At 68.9% G+C, this 17,546-nt stretch overlaps 1 protein-coding gene across 1 annotated transcript in view; it reads right to left on the minus strand.

Annotated features, from left to right (window-relative positions):
• The window catches only part of FLNC (filamin C), a 31,241-nt gene extending 19,476 nt beyond the window's left edge, over nt 1-11,765 (minus strand). Inside the window, 17 exon segments of the mRNA XM_049813676.1 lie at nt 83-173; nt 322-482; nt 880-1,003; nt 1,425-1,568; nt 1,645-1,758; nt 2,245-2,438; nt 3,156-3,292; nt 3,503-3,629; nt 4,011-4,148; nt 4,670-4,870; nt 5,768-5,930; nt 6,342-6,419; nt 6,544-6,662; nt 7,072-7,222; nt 7,715-7,812; nt 8,236-8,484; nt 11,000-11,765. Coding sequence (XP_049669633.1) covers nt 83-173; nt 322-482; nt 880-1,003; nt 1,425-1,568; nt 1,645-1,758; nt 2,245-2,438; nt 3,156-3,292; nt 3,503-3,629; nt 4,011-4,148; nt 4,670-4,870; nt 5,768-5,930; nt 6,342-6,419; nt 6,544-6,662; nt 7,072-7,222; nt 7,715-7,812; nt 8,236-8,484; nt 11,000-11,336 — 2,626 coding nt within the window. The 5' untranslated portion in view covers nt 11,337-11,765.
• Nucleotides 11,766-17,546: the final 5,781 nt, after the last annotated feature.

Consider the following 17,546-nt stretch of genomic DNA (forward strand, 5'->3'; position numbering starts at 1 on the left):
CCACAGTACCCTCTCCCCACCCTCCTGACCCCCACCACCCTGCCCACCCCCCCACGCCATCCCCCATCCCCGGTGCCCTCACCCGTCCGGCTGAGCCCGGGTCCCTCCGCCTTAACCTTGCTGGCGTCGTGGGACGGGTCCACCTTGATGCGGAATGGGCTGCTGGGGATCTCCTGGGGAGAGAGACGGTGGCACGGTGGCACGGTGGCACTGCCGGGGGACGGGGGGCAGAGCCCCCCAACCCATACGACATCAGCGGGCAGGGAGGTGACAGCCAGGGCACCCGGCGTGGGGCAGGAAGGTGGGTTGGGTGCACCGTACCTGGTTGGCGAAGAGCACCATGATGGTGTAGAGCCCGGCGCCCGGTGGCGTGTACTTCACCGTGAAGGTGTCGTTGTCGTTCTTGATGATGTCAAAATCAATGTCAGCCTCCAGCGGCCCCACCACGCCGGGGGCGCATTTGATGCCGATGCTCACGTCCCCTGCGAAGCGTTCCCACCGTCAGCACCGTGTCACCCTGCTCCCCTGGGGTGGCACCAGGGGGTGGGACGGGACCAGGGACATGGGGCTGCACCAGGACCAGGGGTGCTGGACCAGGAGTGGGGATGCAGGAGCAGGACAAGGGATGATGGAGCAGAAGTGGGGATGCTGGACCAGGGATGCCAGAGTAGGACCAGGGATGCTGGACCAGAGATGCTGGACCAGGACCAGGGATGCAGAAGCAGGACCAAGGGTGCTGGACCAGAGATGCTGGACCAGGGATGCAGGAGTAGGACCAGGGATGCTGGACCAGGAGCAGGACCAGGGAAGTAGGCCATGGGTGTCACGCCCACAGAGAGGTCCCCACGGGTGCCGCCTGCCCCCATGGTGAGCACCCACCCTGCCCGGCCTCGCTGCAGTCGACGGTGAAGTAGGTGGGCTCGTTGGCCTTCAGCCCAGACTTCTCCACGCCCGGCCCGTAGACCTTCACCCTGCCGGGGTGGCTGCCCTCACCCACATTCACCTGCGGGCACAGGAAGCGTCACCAGTGGGCACCCGGGGTGCCATGAACCCCTCCTGGTCCCTGGCACCCCATACACCCTGTGGCCCTTCTCCATCACCTATGGGACTCCCATCACCACCCCAGCATGTCCCCATCACCCAGTGGGACCCCCGTCCCCACCCCAGCACCCTATAGATCTAGGACCCACATCTCCATGCCCAGCACCCCATCCCCATGTCCATCACCCCATGGGACCCCTATCTCCACCCGTGGCACCCTGTCTCCATCCCCACCACCCCAAGGACCCCCATGCCCAGCCTGGCACCCCATCCCCATCACCCCATGGACCCTTATTCCTACCCTGGCACCCCAACCCTTCCCCATCACCCCACAGACCCCAATCCCTATGCCCAGCACCCCACGGGACCCCCATGGCACCCACGCGGAAAGGGCTGCGGGGGGTGGTGACGCCCCCCCAGGTGATGATGATGGTGTGCTTGATGGCCTTGGTGGGCACGTAGACGCAGTGGTAGGTGCCGTCCCCGTTGTCCTTCACCTTGATGTCGATGGGGCAGCCCTCGGCATCCTGCAGGCACCAGAGGAGGGGGTGAGGGGACCCGCTGGCACCCAACGGCACCCAACGGCACCCAACGGCACCCTACCTGCGCGTAGATCTTGAGGGGGCCCTTGCCGGCACCGCGGGTGTCGATGGTGAACTCGGCCGGCCGCTCCACGATGCAGCCGGTGGGCTCCAGCCCTGGCCCGAACGCCTTCACCTATGGGTGGGGGTGAGGGAGGGGGGTCAGGGCACCCCCAGCACCCATGGATGGGGTGAGGGGGGAGATTGAGGAGGGGGGGGAGGTTGGAAGGTGAGGGCGGGGAGAGCAGTGGGGTGCAAAGATGGGGGGGTAGAACCCATGGGTGTAAAGACAGGGAGCAGGGGTTGCAGAGATGGGGAGCAGCACCCGGGGGTTCGCAGGGTGGTGGGTAGCACCCATGGGTGCAGGGGGTCCCCAGACAGGGCGCAATGCCCACGGGCACAGAGGGTGCCAGCGCGGGTCTGTGCCTGGGGACGAGGGACAGCGGGTGCCGCTGCACGGCAGCTGCGGGGCAGGGGGGGGCAGAAAGGGGTGCAGTGGGGTGCAAGGGGGCACAGCAGGGTGCTATGGGGTGCAATGGGGCTCACTGGGGTCCAGCAGGGCGCAATGGGGCACAGAAGGCTGCGATGGGGCGCAGCAGGGTGCGATGGGGCGCAGCGTTACCTTCTCAGGGTAGGAGTCGGCGGGGGCGGGCAGGATGTGGGCGATGAAGGGACTGTCCTTGATGTCCTCGTCGTCACACACCACGTGGACGGCGTACTCGCCCGCCTCCGTGGGCCAGTACCGCACGTCACACGAGCCGTCCCCCTTGTCGTCACACTCGATCTTGGCCTGCGATGGGCCCTCGATGGAGAAACCTGGGGGACGGTGGCACCGCTGGGTGACGTGGTCCTCCAGGAGACCCCCAGGGTCCCCGGTACCACGTCACCCTGCCCGTGCCCATGTCCACAGGGTGATGCCACCCCATATGTCCCCGTGGTGGTAACCCCCAGTCCGTGTCCTTGTCTCCACTGTGGTGTCCCTCAGCCTGTGCCCGTGTCCCCAGTATGGTGGCATCTACTCTGTGCCCATGTCCCCGTTGTGGTCACCCCAAGACTCTGCCCAGGATCGTGTCACCCAATGTGCCTCCGTGTCCCCAGGGTGATGTCCCCCAGTCTGTGCCCGTGTCTCCATCACAGTGTCCCTCAGCCTGATCCCGTGTCCCCAGCATGGTGGCATCCAGTCTGTACCCATGTCCCCAGGATGGTGCCACCCAATATATCTCCATGTCCCCCACTGTGGCCAGCCCCAGTCTGCACCCGTGTCCCCATCTTCACGTTACCCAGTCTGTGCTCGCGTCCCCACCACGGTGCCACCCAACCTGTGCCCGTGTCCCCACAGCCGTGCCCTCCAGCCTGTCCCCACCGCAGCGTCCCCCACCCCGTGCCCACATCTCCACCACCATGCCACCCAATACATCTCCACGTCCCCACCGCCATGCCCCCCCCCAACCCCAAACCCCCGTTCCCCAGGCTGGTGCCCCCCATCCACCCAACGGGTGTCATCCCCCCCCTCCCCCCCGTGTCCCCACTCACCCAGGGTGCCCACTTCAGTGCCGATGGCTTCCACCACGAAGTCTGCCGACTTGCCCACCACTCCACCCTCCAGTCCCGGTCCCCAAGCTCGCACCTTCTGGGACCCCGGTTCGGGTGCCACCTGCACCTCGAAGGGGCTGTGGGTACCGTGTTAGTACAGGGTGGGGGGGGCCACTTGCACCCACTGCCCCCCCCCCCCCTCCCCGGGAGCCTGGTGAGGCTGGGTGCGGACGCGGGGGGCAACCCCCCGCGTCCGCACCCAGCCTCACCAGGCTCCCGGGGGGGTGGGGGGTTGCAGGTTGGGGGGGGTAGGGTCCCATAAGGGGGTGTGGGGGGGTTCAACTGACCTGCGGGGGATGGCGTAGCCACCCCAGGTGATGGCCACCTGGTACTTGCCGGGCACCATGGGGTGGTACTCGCACTCGTAGACGCCGTCACCCGCGTCCCGCACCTTCACCGGCTCCTCTGTGCCCTCTGTGTAAAATGGGGGGGGTGTGTGTCAAATGGGGGCACCCCCCCCCCCCCCCAATGGTGCCCCCGGCAATCGTGTACATCAATCCACAGACATCCCCGTAGTTCCCCCCCCCAAACCATACAACCCTCATAGGCACCCCCGTAGGACCCCCCAACCATGCACATTCCCCCCCCCCTGCAATGGGGACCCCCCAAGCATGCACCCCACCCTGGGCACCCTCATGGACACCCCCCCCCAACCCCAATAAACCCCCCCATGGACAACCCCACGGTCCTCCCCGCAATGATACAACCCTCATGGGCACCCCCCAACCGTGGCACCCTCCCCCCCCCACGGCCACCCACGCACACACCCTTGCACGCCCCCCCTTGCACACTCACTGGGCCCCTTGACGAACACCCGCAGGTCCCCGGTGCCGGCGCCTTTGGTGAGCACCCTGAAGTCGGCCGTCTCCCGCACCCGCACGCCCTTGGGCTGAAGACCCCGGCCGGTGGCCCGGCACGCCGAGGGGGTGCACGCTGCCGGCACGGTGACACCCTCAGCACCCAAAGCCACCGATACCCATGGGTGCTGGGAGCCCCAGAGATGGGCTTATGGGTGCTGGCGGGGGTGGGTGGGATGGGGGCAGAGGGGGGGACATGGGGTCCCTGGAGGCACAAGGGACCCATAGGGACACCCTGGGGAAAAAGGGGGGCTAAGGGTTCCATGGGGACACCCTGGGGACACAAGGGACCCGTGGGCATAAGGAACCCTTGGGGACACCCTGGGGACAGAGGGGTGCTACAGGGACATTCTGGGGACAGAGGGATGGTATGGGGACACTGCGGGCACAGGGGTGCCATGGGGACACCGTGGGGGGTGTAAGGGTGCTGTGGGACAACCCTTGGGGCCATGGACAACCACAGGGGTGCCATGGGGCCACCATGGGCACTGAGGGGTGCCATGGGGCCACCCGGGGAATTGATGGATGTCATGGGGCCACCATGGTCACTGATGGGTGCCATGGGGACACGGTGAGGACCCCCGGGACAGGTCTCACCTTCAGCCACGTTGACGGTGAAGGGGCTTTTGGGGATCTGGGCACCGGCATAGGTGACACAGATGGTGTGTGGCCCCTCCAGGACGGGCCGGTAGGTGCAGCGGTAGATGTTGTCCCCTTTGTCTTCCAGCATCACCTCCACCGTGTCCCGCCGGCCCTGGGGGTCCACGATCACCACCCCCACATCGCCAGGGCCGGCCCCTGCCACCACAAGGACACGGGCTCAGTGCCACCCAGTCATGCCATGGCCATAGCACCAGAACCATCAAGCCATGCCATGGCCATGCCATGATGAGGACGTGGCCCCAGAGCCAGCAGGCCGTGCCATGGCCGTACCACCACGAGGATATGGCCCCAAAGCCACCAGGCCATCGCATGGCCGTGCCACGAGAACAGAGTCTTAGTGCCACCCAGCCATGCTATGGCCATGCCACCATGAGAACATAGCACCAGAGCCACCAGGCCATCCCAAGGCCACAATACCATGAGAACGTGACCTCAGTGCCACCAGGCCATGCCATGGCCATGCCACCAGGAGGATGTGGTCCCAGAGCCATGAGGCCATGCCACGGCCATGTCACACCCCAGTGCCCCCTGGTCACAACACAGCAAAGACATGACCCCAGTGCCACCAGGCCATGACACAGTGAGGACCACCCAGCCAAGCCATGGCAAGGACCCAGGCTCAGTGCCACCCGGCCATGCCATTGCTGTGCCACCATAAGGACATGATGTCAGTGCCAGCTGGCCATGCCACAGCCATGTCACCATGAGAACATGGCCCCAGAGCCACCAGGCCATGCCATGGCCATGCCACCATGAGAACAGGGCCCCAGAGCCACCAGGCCATGCCATGGCCATGCCACCATGAGAACATGGCCCCAGAGCCACCAGGCCATGCCATGGCCATGCCACCATGAGAACACGGCCCCAGAGCCACCAGGCCATGCCATGGCCATGCCACCATGAGAACATCCCCTCAATGCCGGCCAGCACCACCATGGCCATGCCACACCTCAGTGCCACCAGGCCATGCCACGTCCCCACACCTCTCTGGAGCAGTGACCCCCCCCATACATGGTGGCCACCAGAGCCCACCTGCAGTGTAGATGTCGAAGTAGGTGGGCTTGTTGGCCACGTTGCCGACGGGCTCCAGGCCGGGGCCACGCGCCGTCACCTTGTTGGCGTCCCCCAGGGCCATGCCCACGTTGACGCCGAAGGGGCTCTTGTCAATGTTCTGGCCCGCAAACAGCACCGTCACCTGCAGGACAGGGAGGGGGGGTCAGGGGTGACCATGTCCCCTGCTGGCACCTGGCACCTCGGTGACTCCCCCAACCCCAGGGGACGTTAAAAATGGGACACCCCAGGGACCCCCAGTGCAATGTCCCAAAGGGGATCACCCCCCAGGGACCCCTTATTGCCCCCCCCAGCGACCCTAATGCAATAGCCAGTGGGGACCCAAATGGGACCCCCAAGGGCCCCTCCAGGGACCCCTATTGCAATGCTCCCCCCTCCCAGGCACCCTAATGGGGCTCCCCCAGGGACCCCCAGTGCAATACCCCAGGGGACCCTAATGGGGCACCCTCTGGGGACCCCCAGCACCTTTCTGGGTGCTGATCCTGGGTGCGGGGGGCAACCACCACCCCGAGACACGTGTGCTGTGGGTGCTCACCTTGTGCAGCCCCCCGACCTTGGGCACGTAGGTGACGCTGTAGGTTCTCTTCTTGTCGTTGTTGGGGACCACCTTGGCCTGGGGAAGAGGGGGGGAACCCCCAGAATGGGAGAGGAGGGTGTGACACAGAGCCGGAGAGCTGGGGACCCCCCCCAGGGTGGTTCTGGGGGGACCCAGGCACCCGGGCGTCCCCCCCCGTTACCTCCTCGGTGTGGCCCTCGGGGTCCTCGACGTAGACCAGGACTTCACCCACCCCCGCCTCGAGGGTCTCCACCGTGAACTGCGCCGGCTTCAGCACCACGTTCCCCTGGGGCTCGATGCCTGCAGGTGCCCGGGGGGTCAGGGTGCCCCCCCTGGCACCCCACGGCATCCCCCCTGCCACCCCAAGGTGGGTACCCAACCCCTGGAACCCCCTCAGTGACCCCAACTTGGGACCTCCAGGTGGCCCTTGGAGGTGGCAGGGGGGTCCCTGGGCACCCCCCCAGGTATGGAGGGGACTCAAAAGGGGTCCCCGGGCACGCGTGGCACCCTGGGGTACCCCTGGGCATGGGGGGGGGAACCCAGGGTTGGAAAAGGTCTCCCTGGGCGTGGAGGGGACCCGGGGGTCACCCTCACGCCCTGACACCCCACGGCACCCATGTCCCCTACCCCGTGCCCCCTCCCCATGGCACTCCTGTGCCTGGTCACTGCCACCCGTCCCCCCACCCCGTGTCCCCCCCCATGCCCGTACCGGGTCCATAGGCGCGGGCGCGAGAGGGCTGGGGCTGGCGGGCGCGCAGGGGGGCCCCCGGCTTCAACTTGGCTTTGGGGAACTGGGAGAGGTAGGTCATCACCGAGTGCTCGTCCACGTTGGGGTCCACGATCTCCTCGGGGGCGATCACCTGTGGCGGGGGGGGAACACGACACCCCAACATCCGTCAGCCCCTCCCGTGTCCCCCACCCATGGGGGGCTCTGTCGGAGACCCCGCAATGCCCCGTGCCACCCTCCCCGGGGACCCCTCTGCCGCCCACCCAGGGTCCCCTCCATGCTCAGGGACCCCCTAGGGACCCCTCTGCCCCCCCCCCAGGGACCCCTTTGTACCCAGGGACACCCCTGCATCTCTAGGGTCTCCTCCATGCCCAGGGACCCCCTGACACCCCGAGGGACACCCCCATGCTCAGGGATGCCCCCCTGTACCCCCAGGGTCCCTCTATGCCCCGGGACATCCCCCCCCCACGTCCAGGGACACCCTTGGGACCCCTCCGCAACCCCCCACCCCCCTATCCTGGGACTCACTAGCACCCCACATCCCTTTCCACATGCCCCCCTCGCTCCCGCCCCACCATGCCATGGGGATGCCGAGCCCTCCCAGTACTCCCAGTGCTCCCAGTACCTGGGGGACGCCCAGCCAGTCGTCAGCCTGCTGCATGGCCTCCCGGGCATTCTCCACCGGCTGGTTGGGGTCCCAGCTCTCCCAGTCCGGACACAGGCCTGGCACGGGGGGGGGGGTGTCAGATGGGCACCCGCGGGGGGGGGGGGGGGGGGGCTTAGCACCCCCACCCCTCCTAGGGGGTCAGCAACCCCCATCCCACCCCCATTCCCTTTGCTCCCAGAGCCTCCCAGCACTCTCCAGTGCTCCCCAGCATCTCCCCCAGTGCCCCCCCCCCCCCAGCATCCCATGCCCGCACTGCCCCGGGGGTGCCTGTCCCCCATTACCCCTGTGTCCCGTCCCCCCCAGTGCCCCCTGAGCCAGCATGGACTGGGGGTGCAGTTGCCCCCCGTGCCCACTGACAGGGGTGCAGTTGCCCCCCGTGCCCCCCCAGACCCACTAACGGGGGTACAATTGCCCCCCATAGCCCATGCCCACTACCTGGGGGTGCAATTCCCCCCACCCAGGACCCCCCCCCCCCTCACCGGGGGCACAGTTGTCGACCAGAGCGCCCAGGGCTTTGCCGTCCTGCCAGTCCCGGTGGAAGTTGGTGATGGGCAACTGGGGCACCTTGTTCTGGATCCAGCCCAGCAGGCGCTGCTTGGGGGTCTGCCGGCGGGCGTCTTCCTCCTCCTCATCCTCCCACATGGGCATGGAGATGGAGTAGTGCAGGATCAGCGTCCAGATCAGCCCCAGGATCAGCTTCAGGTTCCCGTCCACGATGGCCTTGCTGTCTGCGGGTACACCGGCACCTCAGCCGCACCGCCACGCGGTGTGCCGCCGGCACCGGCGGGGACCCCTGACACCCCAACAGCCCAGGGTATGGGTGGGGGTCTCTGCCACCCCGCTAGCAGGCTGGGGACACCCCAACACATGGGTGGGGGTCTCTGCCACCCAGCTACGGGGCTGGGGACACCCCAACTTATGGGTGGGGGTCTCTGCCACCCAGCTACGGGGCTGGGGACACCCCAACACATGGGTGGGGGTCTCTGCCACCCAGCTACGGGGCTGGGGACACCCCAACAGCCCAGGGTATGGGTGGGGGTCTCTGCCACCCCGCTAGCAGGCTGGGGACACCCCAACACATGGGTGGGGGTCTCTGCCACCCAGCTACGGGGCTGGGGACACCCCAACAGCCCAGGGTATGGGTGGGGGTCCCTGCCACCCTTCACCCCGGCACAGGCAGGGGTCTCGACCACCCCAGCACCCGCAGGGTCCCCACCACCCGGCTGGGAACACCCCGATACCCCACGGCACTGTCACCCCTGCCCCCCTAGAACACCCCACAGCACCCAGCTGCAGCACCCTGACCCCCCCCCCGGGAGACCCCACCTGGGGCACCAGCACCCTCACATTCCCCCCACGGCACAGCATGGGGGGGGGACCCCAACATCCCACCGGACAGAGCCTGGCGGGGGAGACACTACACAGCACCCTGGGGTCCCCCCCATGGCATCTTGGGGTCCCCATCAAAGCACCCTGGGGGTCCCTGCCCCCCCCCCAGCACCCCGGGGCCTCCCTCATATAGCATCTTGGGGGTCCCTGACCGCCACGGCACCCCAAAGTGTGTGGGGGGGTCCCACACAGCACCCTGGGGTGCCCCCCTCCCAGCGCCCTGAGGGTCCCTGGCCCTGGGGGGATGCCGGAATGGGGAAACTGAGGCAGGGGGCTGCTGGGGGGAGGGGAGCCCCAGGCATCCCGGCCCCCTCCCCCACCGCCCTGCAGAGAGGACCCAGGCATCCCGGCCCCTCCCCCTCCCCTCCCCTCCCCCCCCCCACGCCGGAGAGCGAACCCGGGCGTCCCGGCCCCCGCCCCCCGCGGGGAGGGGACCCCCCCCCCACCCCCCGAGCGATCGTGTTTCGGGGAGGAAATGGGCTGCAGATGTGGCCGGGGACCCCCCCCCCCTATTGCTGGGGCCAGCCGGGGGGGGCACCCCAACATCTGGGGGGGCACAGCTGGGGGCGACACCCCTGGGGGGGGGGGGGCGGGCCACGGGAATGGGGGTGCAGGGACACTGGGGGGTCCCCAAGGATGCTCAGCCCTCCCCCCCCGCACCCACCGGGTCTGGGTGTGCAAGGGGGCGATGCATGCACGAGTGCGTGTGCAAGGAGGGGGGATTGCAAATACCCCCCCCCCCCGTGCAACACGCGTGGGCTCTGTGCAAACCCCGCAGAAGAAGGGTGCGAGCGTGCAAGCGGGCGTGCAAGGGCACGACCCGCCCGCGCGCCTGCCCACGTGTGCGAGGGCGAGCGTGCGAGGGCGAGCGTGCGAGGTGTGGGGGGGGGTCACCCTGCAGCTGTCGGGGCGGCTGGGTGGGTGCTGGGGCCCCGTGCGAGGGGCGAGCGTGCGGGGGGCGAGCGTGCGAGGGGCGAGCGTGCCCCCGCAGCGTGAGCTCACCGGCACGCGGCCCCCGAGCCAAGAGTGAGCTCAGCGCAGGGCCCCCCCCCCCTTTCTCGCCCCCGCACGGCCTCGCACGGCCCTTCACACGCTGCGGCCCCTCGCACGGCCTCGCACGGGGACCAGACCCCTGACGGGCCACGCGCGGCCCCTTGCACGACTGCACGTGTGACCCAGAGCCCCGAGCGGCCCCACTCTCAGCCCCTCGCACGGGGACCGGACCCCCCAGCACGGCTCGCCACCACCCCTCGCACGCACAACCCGGCTTTGCACAGCCCCTCGCACGGGGGTCAGACCCCCGGCCCAGCCCTTGCACACTCATCCCCAGCTCCGTTCCCACTTGTCCATTGGCCCTGCTCTTGCACACTCATCCCCCGTTCCCACTCCTCCATTGCCCTTGCTCTCGCACGCTCGTCCCGTTCCCACTACTCCACCAGCCCTGCACGCTCATCCCCCACCCGCATTTGTCCGTCGGCCATGCTCTTGCACACTTGTCCTCCATTCCCACTCATCCACCGCCCTGCCCTTGCACACTCATCCCCAGCCTCATTCCCACTAGTCCATCACCCCTACCCTCGCACACTCATCCCATTCCCACCCGTCCATCACCCCTACCCTCGCACACTCATTGTTCGTTCCCACTCATCCATCCATCGCCCCAGCCCTTGCACGCTCATCCCCGTCTTGTTCATCCCCCAGCCCTGCTCTTGCACACTCCTCGCGTTCCCACTCCTCCATCGCCCCTGCCCTCGCACGCTCATCCATAGCCCCATCCTCACTCCTCCGTCACCCCCGCCCTCACACGCTCGTCCCCGGCCCCATCCTCACTTGTCCGTCACCCCCCTCGCTCACCGATGGAGACCAGCTTGATGTGCTCCCTCTCCAGGAACTCCAAGGCCACCGAGACGTTCTCCAGCTTCATCTGGCGAAAGTTGGGGCGCGGGTGGTACTTGCGCCCCATCTTCTTCTGGCTGAGGACCTCCAGGAGGGCGATGAGGCGCAGGCCATCGCTCAGGTCCCGCTGCAGGTCCCCGATGCGCTTGTGGACGCACTTGAGGTGCTCGTTGCACCAACGGGTGAAGGTGTTCTGCTGGATCTTCTTCCAGGGAGCGTCCTCTGCCAAGTCCTTCTCGGTGGCCGGTAGCTCCTCCGGTTCCTCGCCCGGCTGTGGCTCGTAGGTGGAGTTCATGGTGGCGGGCGCTGGTGGGGTGGGGGGGCTGTAGACCAGGCCGGTGTCCTGGGTCAGTCCCGGGGTCCTCGCCTGGGGGTCCTGGGGGGGGTGCTGGGGTCCCGGGTGGGGTGCCGGGTCAGTCCCGGTGCCCGGGTGGGTGTCCCGGGTCAGCCCCGGTGCCTGGGGTGGGGGTCCCGGATAAGTCCCGGTGTCCTGAAGGGGTCCTGGGTGGGCGCTGGTATCCTGGGTGGGGGTCCCGGCTTAGTGCCGGTGTCCTGGGTGGGGGTCCCGGGTCAACGTGGGTGCCCGGGGTGGGGTCCCGGTTCGCGGTGGCAGTGCCGGTGCCAGGGGACGGTGTCCCGGGTGGGTGTCCTGGATCAGTCCCGGCGTCCTGGGTGAGTGTCCCGGGTGGGTGCCGGTGTCCCGGGTGGGCTCCCGGTTCCCGGTGTCGGCCCGGGTGCCTGGGGACGGTGTCCCGGATCAGTCCCAGTGCTCGGGGCGGGGGTCCCGGCTCAGCCCCGGTGTCCCTGCTGGGGGGTCCCGGCTCGGTGCCGGTGTCCCGGCTGCGAGGGGGGGGGGGGGTGGGGGTGGGGTGTCCCGGCGTCGGTCCCGGCGTCGGTCCCGGTGTCCCGGCTGCGAAGGGGTGGGGGGGGTGGGGTGGGGGGGTCCGGTGTCCCAGACGATTCCCGGTAGAAGTTGGCGGAGGCAGAGCCGGTCGGAGGGAAGCAGCGGTTCCCGGTGGGGTGCGGGGTCCGGAGCGGGGGGGTCCCGGTCGGTTCCCGGTGCCGGGGGCGGCGGGCGGCGAGTGGCGGCGCTGGGGGCGGCGGCGGCTTTAAGCGCTGCCCCGGCCCGGCCCGGCCCCGCTGCCACGGGATGGGGCCGGCCCGGCGGGGGGGGGGGGGGGGGGGCCTGACCGCAGCCGCTATTTATAGCCCCGGCCGCACACCGCCGCCGTGCTCCCCCCGAAGCCCCGCACCCCAAAACGCCGGTAGCCACGAACCCCGGCACCCCCAAACGCCGGTAACGCCGAACCCCGAAAGCCCCGAACCCCCGCACCCCAAACCGCCGGTAACGCCGAACCCCCGCACCCCCAAACGCTGGTAACCCTGAACCCCGGCACCCCCCGAATCCCGGCACCCCCAATCACCAGTAACCCCGAACCCCGGCACCCCCGAAAGCCGGTAACCCCGGCACCCCCCGAACCCCAGTAACTCCAAACCCCGGCACCCCCAAACGCCGGTAACCCCGAACCCCGGCACCCGCTGAACCCTGGCACCCCTAAACGTCGGTAACCCCAAAAAACCCGAACTCCGGCACCCCCAAACACCAGTAACCCTAAACACCGGCATCCCCCGAACCCCAGTAACCCCAAACCCCGGCACCCCCCAAAGCCAGGTAACCCCAAACACCAGCACCCCCAAACCTCCCAACACCAGTACACAGAGACCCCCCCCAAACCCCTGCAACCCCACTACCTCAAAGTCCCCAAAACCCCGACACCCTAAAACTTTGCCACCCCAGCACCCTGAAACACTGGCACTCCAAAATCCCCAAAACCTCGGCGCACCCACACCCCGACACCCCCAAAACACTGGCACCCCAGCACCCCCAAACCCCGCCACCCCTGAAACACCAGCACCCCAAAACCTCAGCACCCCAGCACCCTGATGGCCCAGGCACCCCAACACCTCATTACCCTGATACTCCAAAACCCCAGCACCCCAAAACCTCACCACCGCCCGCACCCCAGGCACCCAGACACCCTGGCACCCGGCACCCCAGCACCGTTGGCACCCCAACCCCCCCCCCCAAAGACCCCTCAGGAAACTCACTTACTTGGGACCCCCCCCAGAAGACTCAGCTGGGACTCCCCCACTCAGGACCCCCTCCCACTCATGAGTCCCCACTTGGGATCCCCAAAAAAAACTCACAGAAGAAACAGTTCCCCCCAGGACCCCAACTGAGACCCCCCCAAGCACCCCCCAGGACCCACCACCACCCAGACACCCCTCGCCATCAGCCCCCCCTTCCCTTGGGACCCCCCACCCCAGGCCCCCCCTTGCTGAGTGACCACCCCACTGGTGGCTCAAGCTGTGGGTCCCCCTCAGCCGTGCCTCAGTTTCCCCATTGGGGTGGCACATGGGGGGGGGGGTGTGTTCATTCATCTTGGGGGGTGGACCCACGGTGTAGGGGCCCCCTCAGTGACCCTTGGACCCCAACACCCCCCAACATCATTGGTGCCCCCCCACCTTGGGGGTCCACCTGGACGCCTGGGTCCTCTTCAACACCCTTAGGCCCAGGCTGGGTGCTGGGGGGGGGGGGTGTGGGGTGGTAGACACCTGGGTGCTCCTGAGCTGGGTCCTTTGTTGGGGGGGGGGGGGGGAGTAATTTTGGGGAGAGGGGGTGTATCGGGTTCCCCCTTGTTCCGGTGTCCGGCTGCCGGTGTCACCGTCACCACGTCACCGTTGGCCACCCGCCCTGGAAGCTTCCAGGGGGTGGGGGGGGGGGGGGTGGGGGGGTGAGGGGCACCCAGACGCCTGGGTCCCACCCGGGGGGGGGGGTGGGGGGACACACACACAAGGGGTGCAGGACTCCTGAGTTCCTCTCCCATCGCACTGTGACTCAGTTTCCCCCCCCTCCACCCTCCACGTCGAGGAGTTCCCTGGGTGGGTGCCGGGGGGGGGGGGGGGGGAGGGTGGTGAGGGTGCACCCCAGGGTGACGGGTGACAGCGGGTGGCGGGGGGGGGGGGGAACGACGACGACGACGACAATGGCCCAAGCGCCTGCGCCAGCGCCTAAAAATAACCCAGCGAGTCAGAGCCACGCACCCGGCACCCAAAATACCCCGGGGGGGGGGGTTGGAGGTGCATGTCCTGCTGGGGGGGGTGACACAGACGTGGGTGGTACATGGGTGACACCCCCACCCCGGGGACCCCAGCACCGACAGCAGCCATACAGAGGGGTATCTGGTGTATTGCTCGGGGGGGGGGGGTCAGGGTGCTCCGGGTGGGGGGGTCAGGACACCCGCCGGGGTCTCAGCTCTGCTTCAGGTAGGGGGAGAGGAAGATGATGGTGGAGGCCAAGACGAAGAGGAGGAAGGGCTTGAGCCCACCGGTGGTCTCCTGGGGAGGGGACGGGGGTCAGGGCCACCCCCACCGCGGTGACACCCTGAGCCCCGGGTTCCCCCCCCCCTCCCCACTCCGTACCTGGCTCTGGGTCCCCTCCAGGTACTGAGGCTGGGCGTCCTCGGGGTCCTCGGGGTACGGGGACACTGGGAGGGGACCCTCGGTGCCCCCCGGCCCCTCGGGGCACCTGCAGGAGACGGCAGTGCTGGGGGCTGCCGGCGGTGCGGGGGCACGTGGCCATGGGGACGGGGGGACACGGCTGGGGGGGCACAGGGTACTTGGGCAGGGGGCACCGGGGATGCGGACGTGGGGACGAGGGACATGGGGACAGGGTGAACATGGCCGGGGGCATAGAGGGGCGTGACTGGGGGCACGGGGACAGGACTGGGGGGCGCAGGGGACGTGAACAACATGACAAGGGGGACACGGCCATGGGGACGGGGGGGACGGGGGTCAGGGGACGTGGGGGACGTGGCCAGGGGACACGGGGGACGTGGCTGGGGTCATGGGGGACATGGGCCAAGGGGACGTGGCTGGGGCCAGGGGGCACACGTATAGGGCCGCATCCAGGAGGGTACGAGGACAGGGACATGGAGGTCCTGGGGGTCCCACGGGGGCTATAGGCAGGGGGTCCGTGGGTCCCGTGGGGGCCGCGGGGCGGTACCGGTGGCGGCGGGTGCCACAGAGGTGTCGGCAGAGGCGGTGGTGACGGTGCCGCAGTGCCCGGTGCTCCTCGCCCAGCGTCTCCTGCTGCGCCCGCAGCCTGCCCAGCTCCTCTGCGCGGCACCCCCGCCTCAGCCCCACGGCACCGCGACCCACGGCAACCCACCCCACAGCATGGGCCCCTGCGCGACCACCCCGCCCCGTGCTGCAACGTCACCCTACCACGCCATGGCCACCGCCCTGCCGCGCCATGGCCACCGTCCCACCTCACCACGGCCGCCAGCCCACCGTGCCGTGGCCACCAACCTTCTGTCCCATGGTATCACTCTGACATACAACGGCCACCAGCCCACCACGCCATGGCCACCAGCCCACCACGCCATGGCCACTGTCCCACCACGCCATGCCCACCAACCCATGGCCACCATCCCACCTCACCGTGACCACCGGCCCACCATGCCATGGCCACCATCCCGCCTCACCATGGCCACCAACCTTCTGTCCCGTGGCACCACTGCCATACAATGGCCACCAGCCCACCACACCATGGCCACCGTCCCACCACACCATGGCCACCAACCCACGGCCACCAACCTTCTGTCCCATGGCATCATTCTGACATACCATGGCCACCAGCCCACCACGCCACGGCCACCAGCCCACCACGCCATGGCCTCCCCCCTGCCATGCCCCGCTTACCTCGGAGCCGTGCCACCTCGGCGGTGGCACACCGGTGCCGCTGCTCCTTCAGGCGGGCATCGGCACGCAGCGTGGTGGCCTCCAGCTGGTACTGGGCACAGAGCTCCTGCCCGCGCCGCAGCTCTGCCCGCAGCCCGGCCACCTCGTCCCGCAGCCGGGCGACCTCCTCCGCCTGCTGCGTGGCCTCCGCCGTGGCCGCTGCCCGCTCTGCCTGCGCCAGCACCAGCGCCCGCTCCAGCTGCCCCAGCTCCGCTGCCTGCCCTGCCTGCAGGGCGCCCAGCTCTGCCTGCAGCGTCCGCAGCTCCGCTGCGAGGGGGCACCTCGTGGGCATCGCCGCTCGGGGTCGGGGGGGACGACACGGGGCGCGGGTTTGGGGGTGACAGCCCCTACGGGGTGCCCACCCCTGGGGGTGCACGTCCCTTGGGGTGCCAGCTCCTACGGGGTGCCCATCACCCTGGGGGGTGCCAATTCCTGGGGATGCCCGTCCCGAGGGGGTGCCCGTCCTTGTGGGGTGCCCGTCCCTGGGGGTGCCTGCCCCGTGGGGCACCCATTTATGGGGTTACCCATCCCCGAGGGGTGCCCGTCCCTGGGGGGGGGGGGGGTGTCCCCCGGGTGCCCCCACTCACTGCCCACGGAGGGGGAGGCGCTGAGGTCCATGGCCCTGCCTCTGCGCAGGGGCACCCTGTGCCCTGTGCCCGTCTCCTGGGTGATGGTCCCCAGGGGTGGCATCTCTCGTTGCCCTGGCAACCGCCTCCCCCCTTCCCTGGGGGGGCCCTGCCTGCCCAGACACCTGGGTCCCATGGGTCAGAGGGGCTCAGGGGGCGGCAGTGCCCCCCCTGCCCAGTGCCACTGTCCCATACCAGCACCCCACCACCAGTACCCCTGCTCCTGCCCTGGGGTACCCCCCCCCCCCCCCCCCCCGCCCCTGGAACTTCAGGACACATTGTGGGGAGTGTTCACTCTGGAGCCTACTGATGGCTACGGCGGACACATGAGGGGGCAGTGTGCCAGGGTGCAGGGGGGCAGCGGGTATGGTACGATACGGTATGGTATGACCCAGCGGAGTATGGTGGAGTGTGGCCTGACCAGGTACCATATGGTATGGTATGGCCCAGTACGGTAAAACCCAGTCTGAGCCGGTACAGTGTGGCCCAGTCTGGTACTGTATGGTACAGCCTGGTACGGTACAGTGTGACCTGAACCTGACCCAGTACAGCCCAGTATGGCCCAGTACAGCCCAGGCTGACCCAGTACAGCCTGGCCGGGGCAGGACCCCCCCCCCGCCAATGCTGGGGGCTCAGCCCATCCATGTCCCCCCCCATCCCCAACCTTGCCCCCCCCAGCACCACCCAGTCCCTGCCCCAGAGCCGGACACAACCCCACGGGTGCCCCAAGGCACCCCCACGGGTGGGCACCCCCGTACAAGGACAGAGACACCCACGGAGGTGTACCCCCCACACCCCCTGACACCCATGCAACAACGGACACGCACCCCCCCCGCCCGTGGGCTCCGCGTGGGGTGCCACCACCCCACTGTCCCTCCACTCCACCCGGCCTTTATATGCACCCCCAGCCCCCCCCGGGGGGGGGGGGGGGGGCGGCCCCAAGAGCCCTTAATCCCCCCCCCTAAGCGGCTTGTGCTCATCCTTCCTGCCCCCACGGGAGGCCCCATGGTCCCGGGGGGCGGGGGGGGGGGCAGGAAAAAGGAGGGGGGGGGGGGGGCGCCAGGAAAAAAACCTCC

Source organism: Accipiter gentilis, chromosome 11 (assembly GCF_929443795.1).
Source record: "Accipiter gentilis chromosome 11, bAccGen1.1, whole genome shotgun sequence".
Classification (NCBI taxonomy): Eukaryota; Metazoa; Chordata; class Aves; order Accipitriformes; family Accipitridae; genus Astur; species Astur gentilis.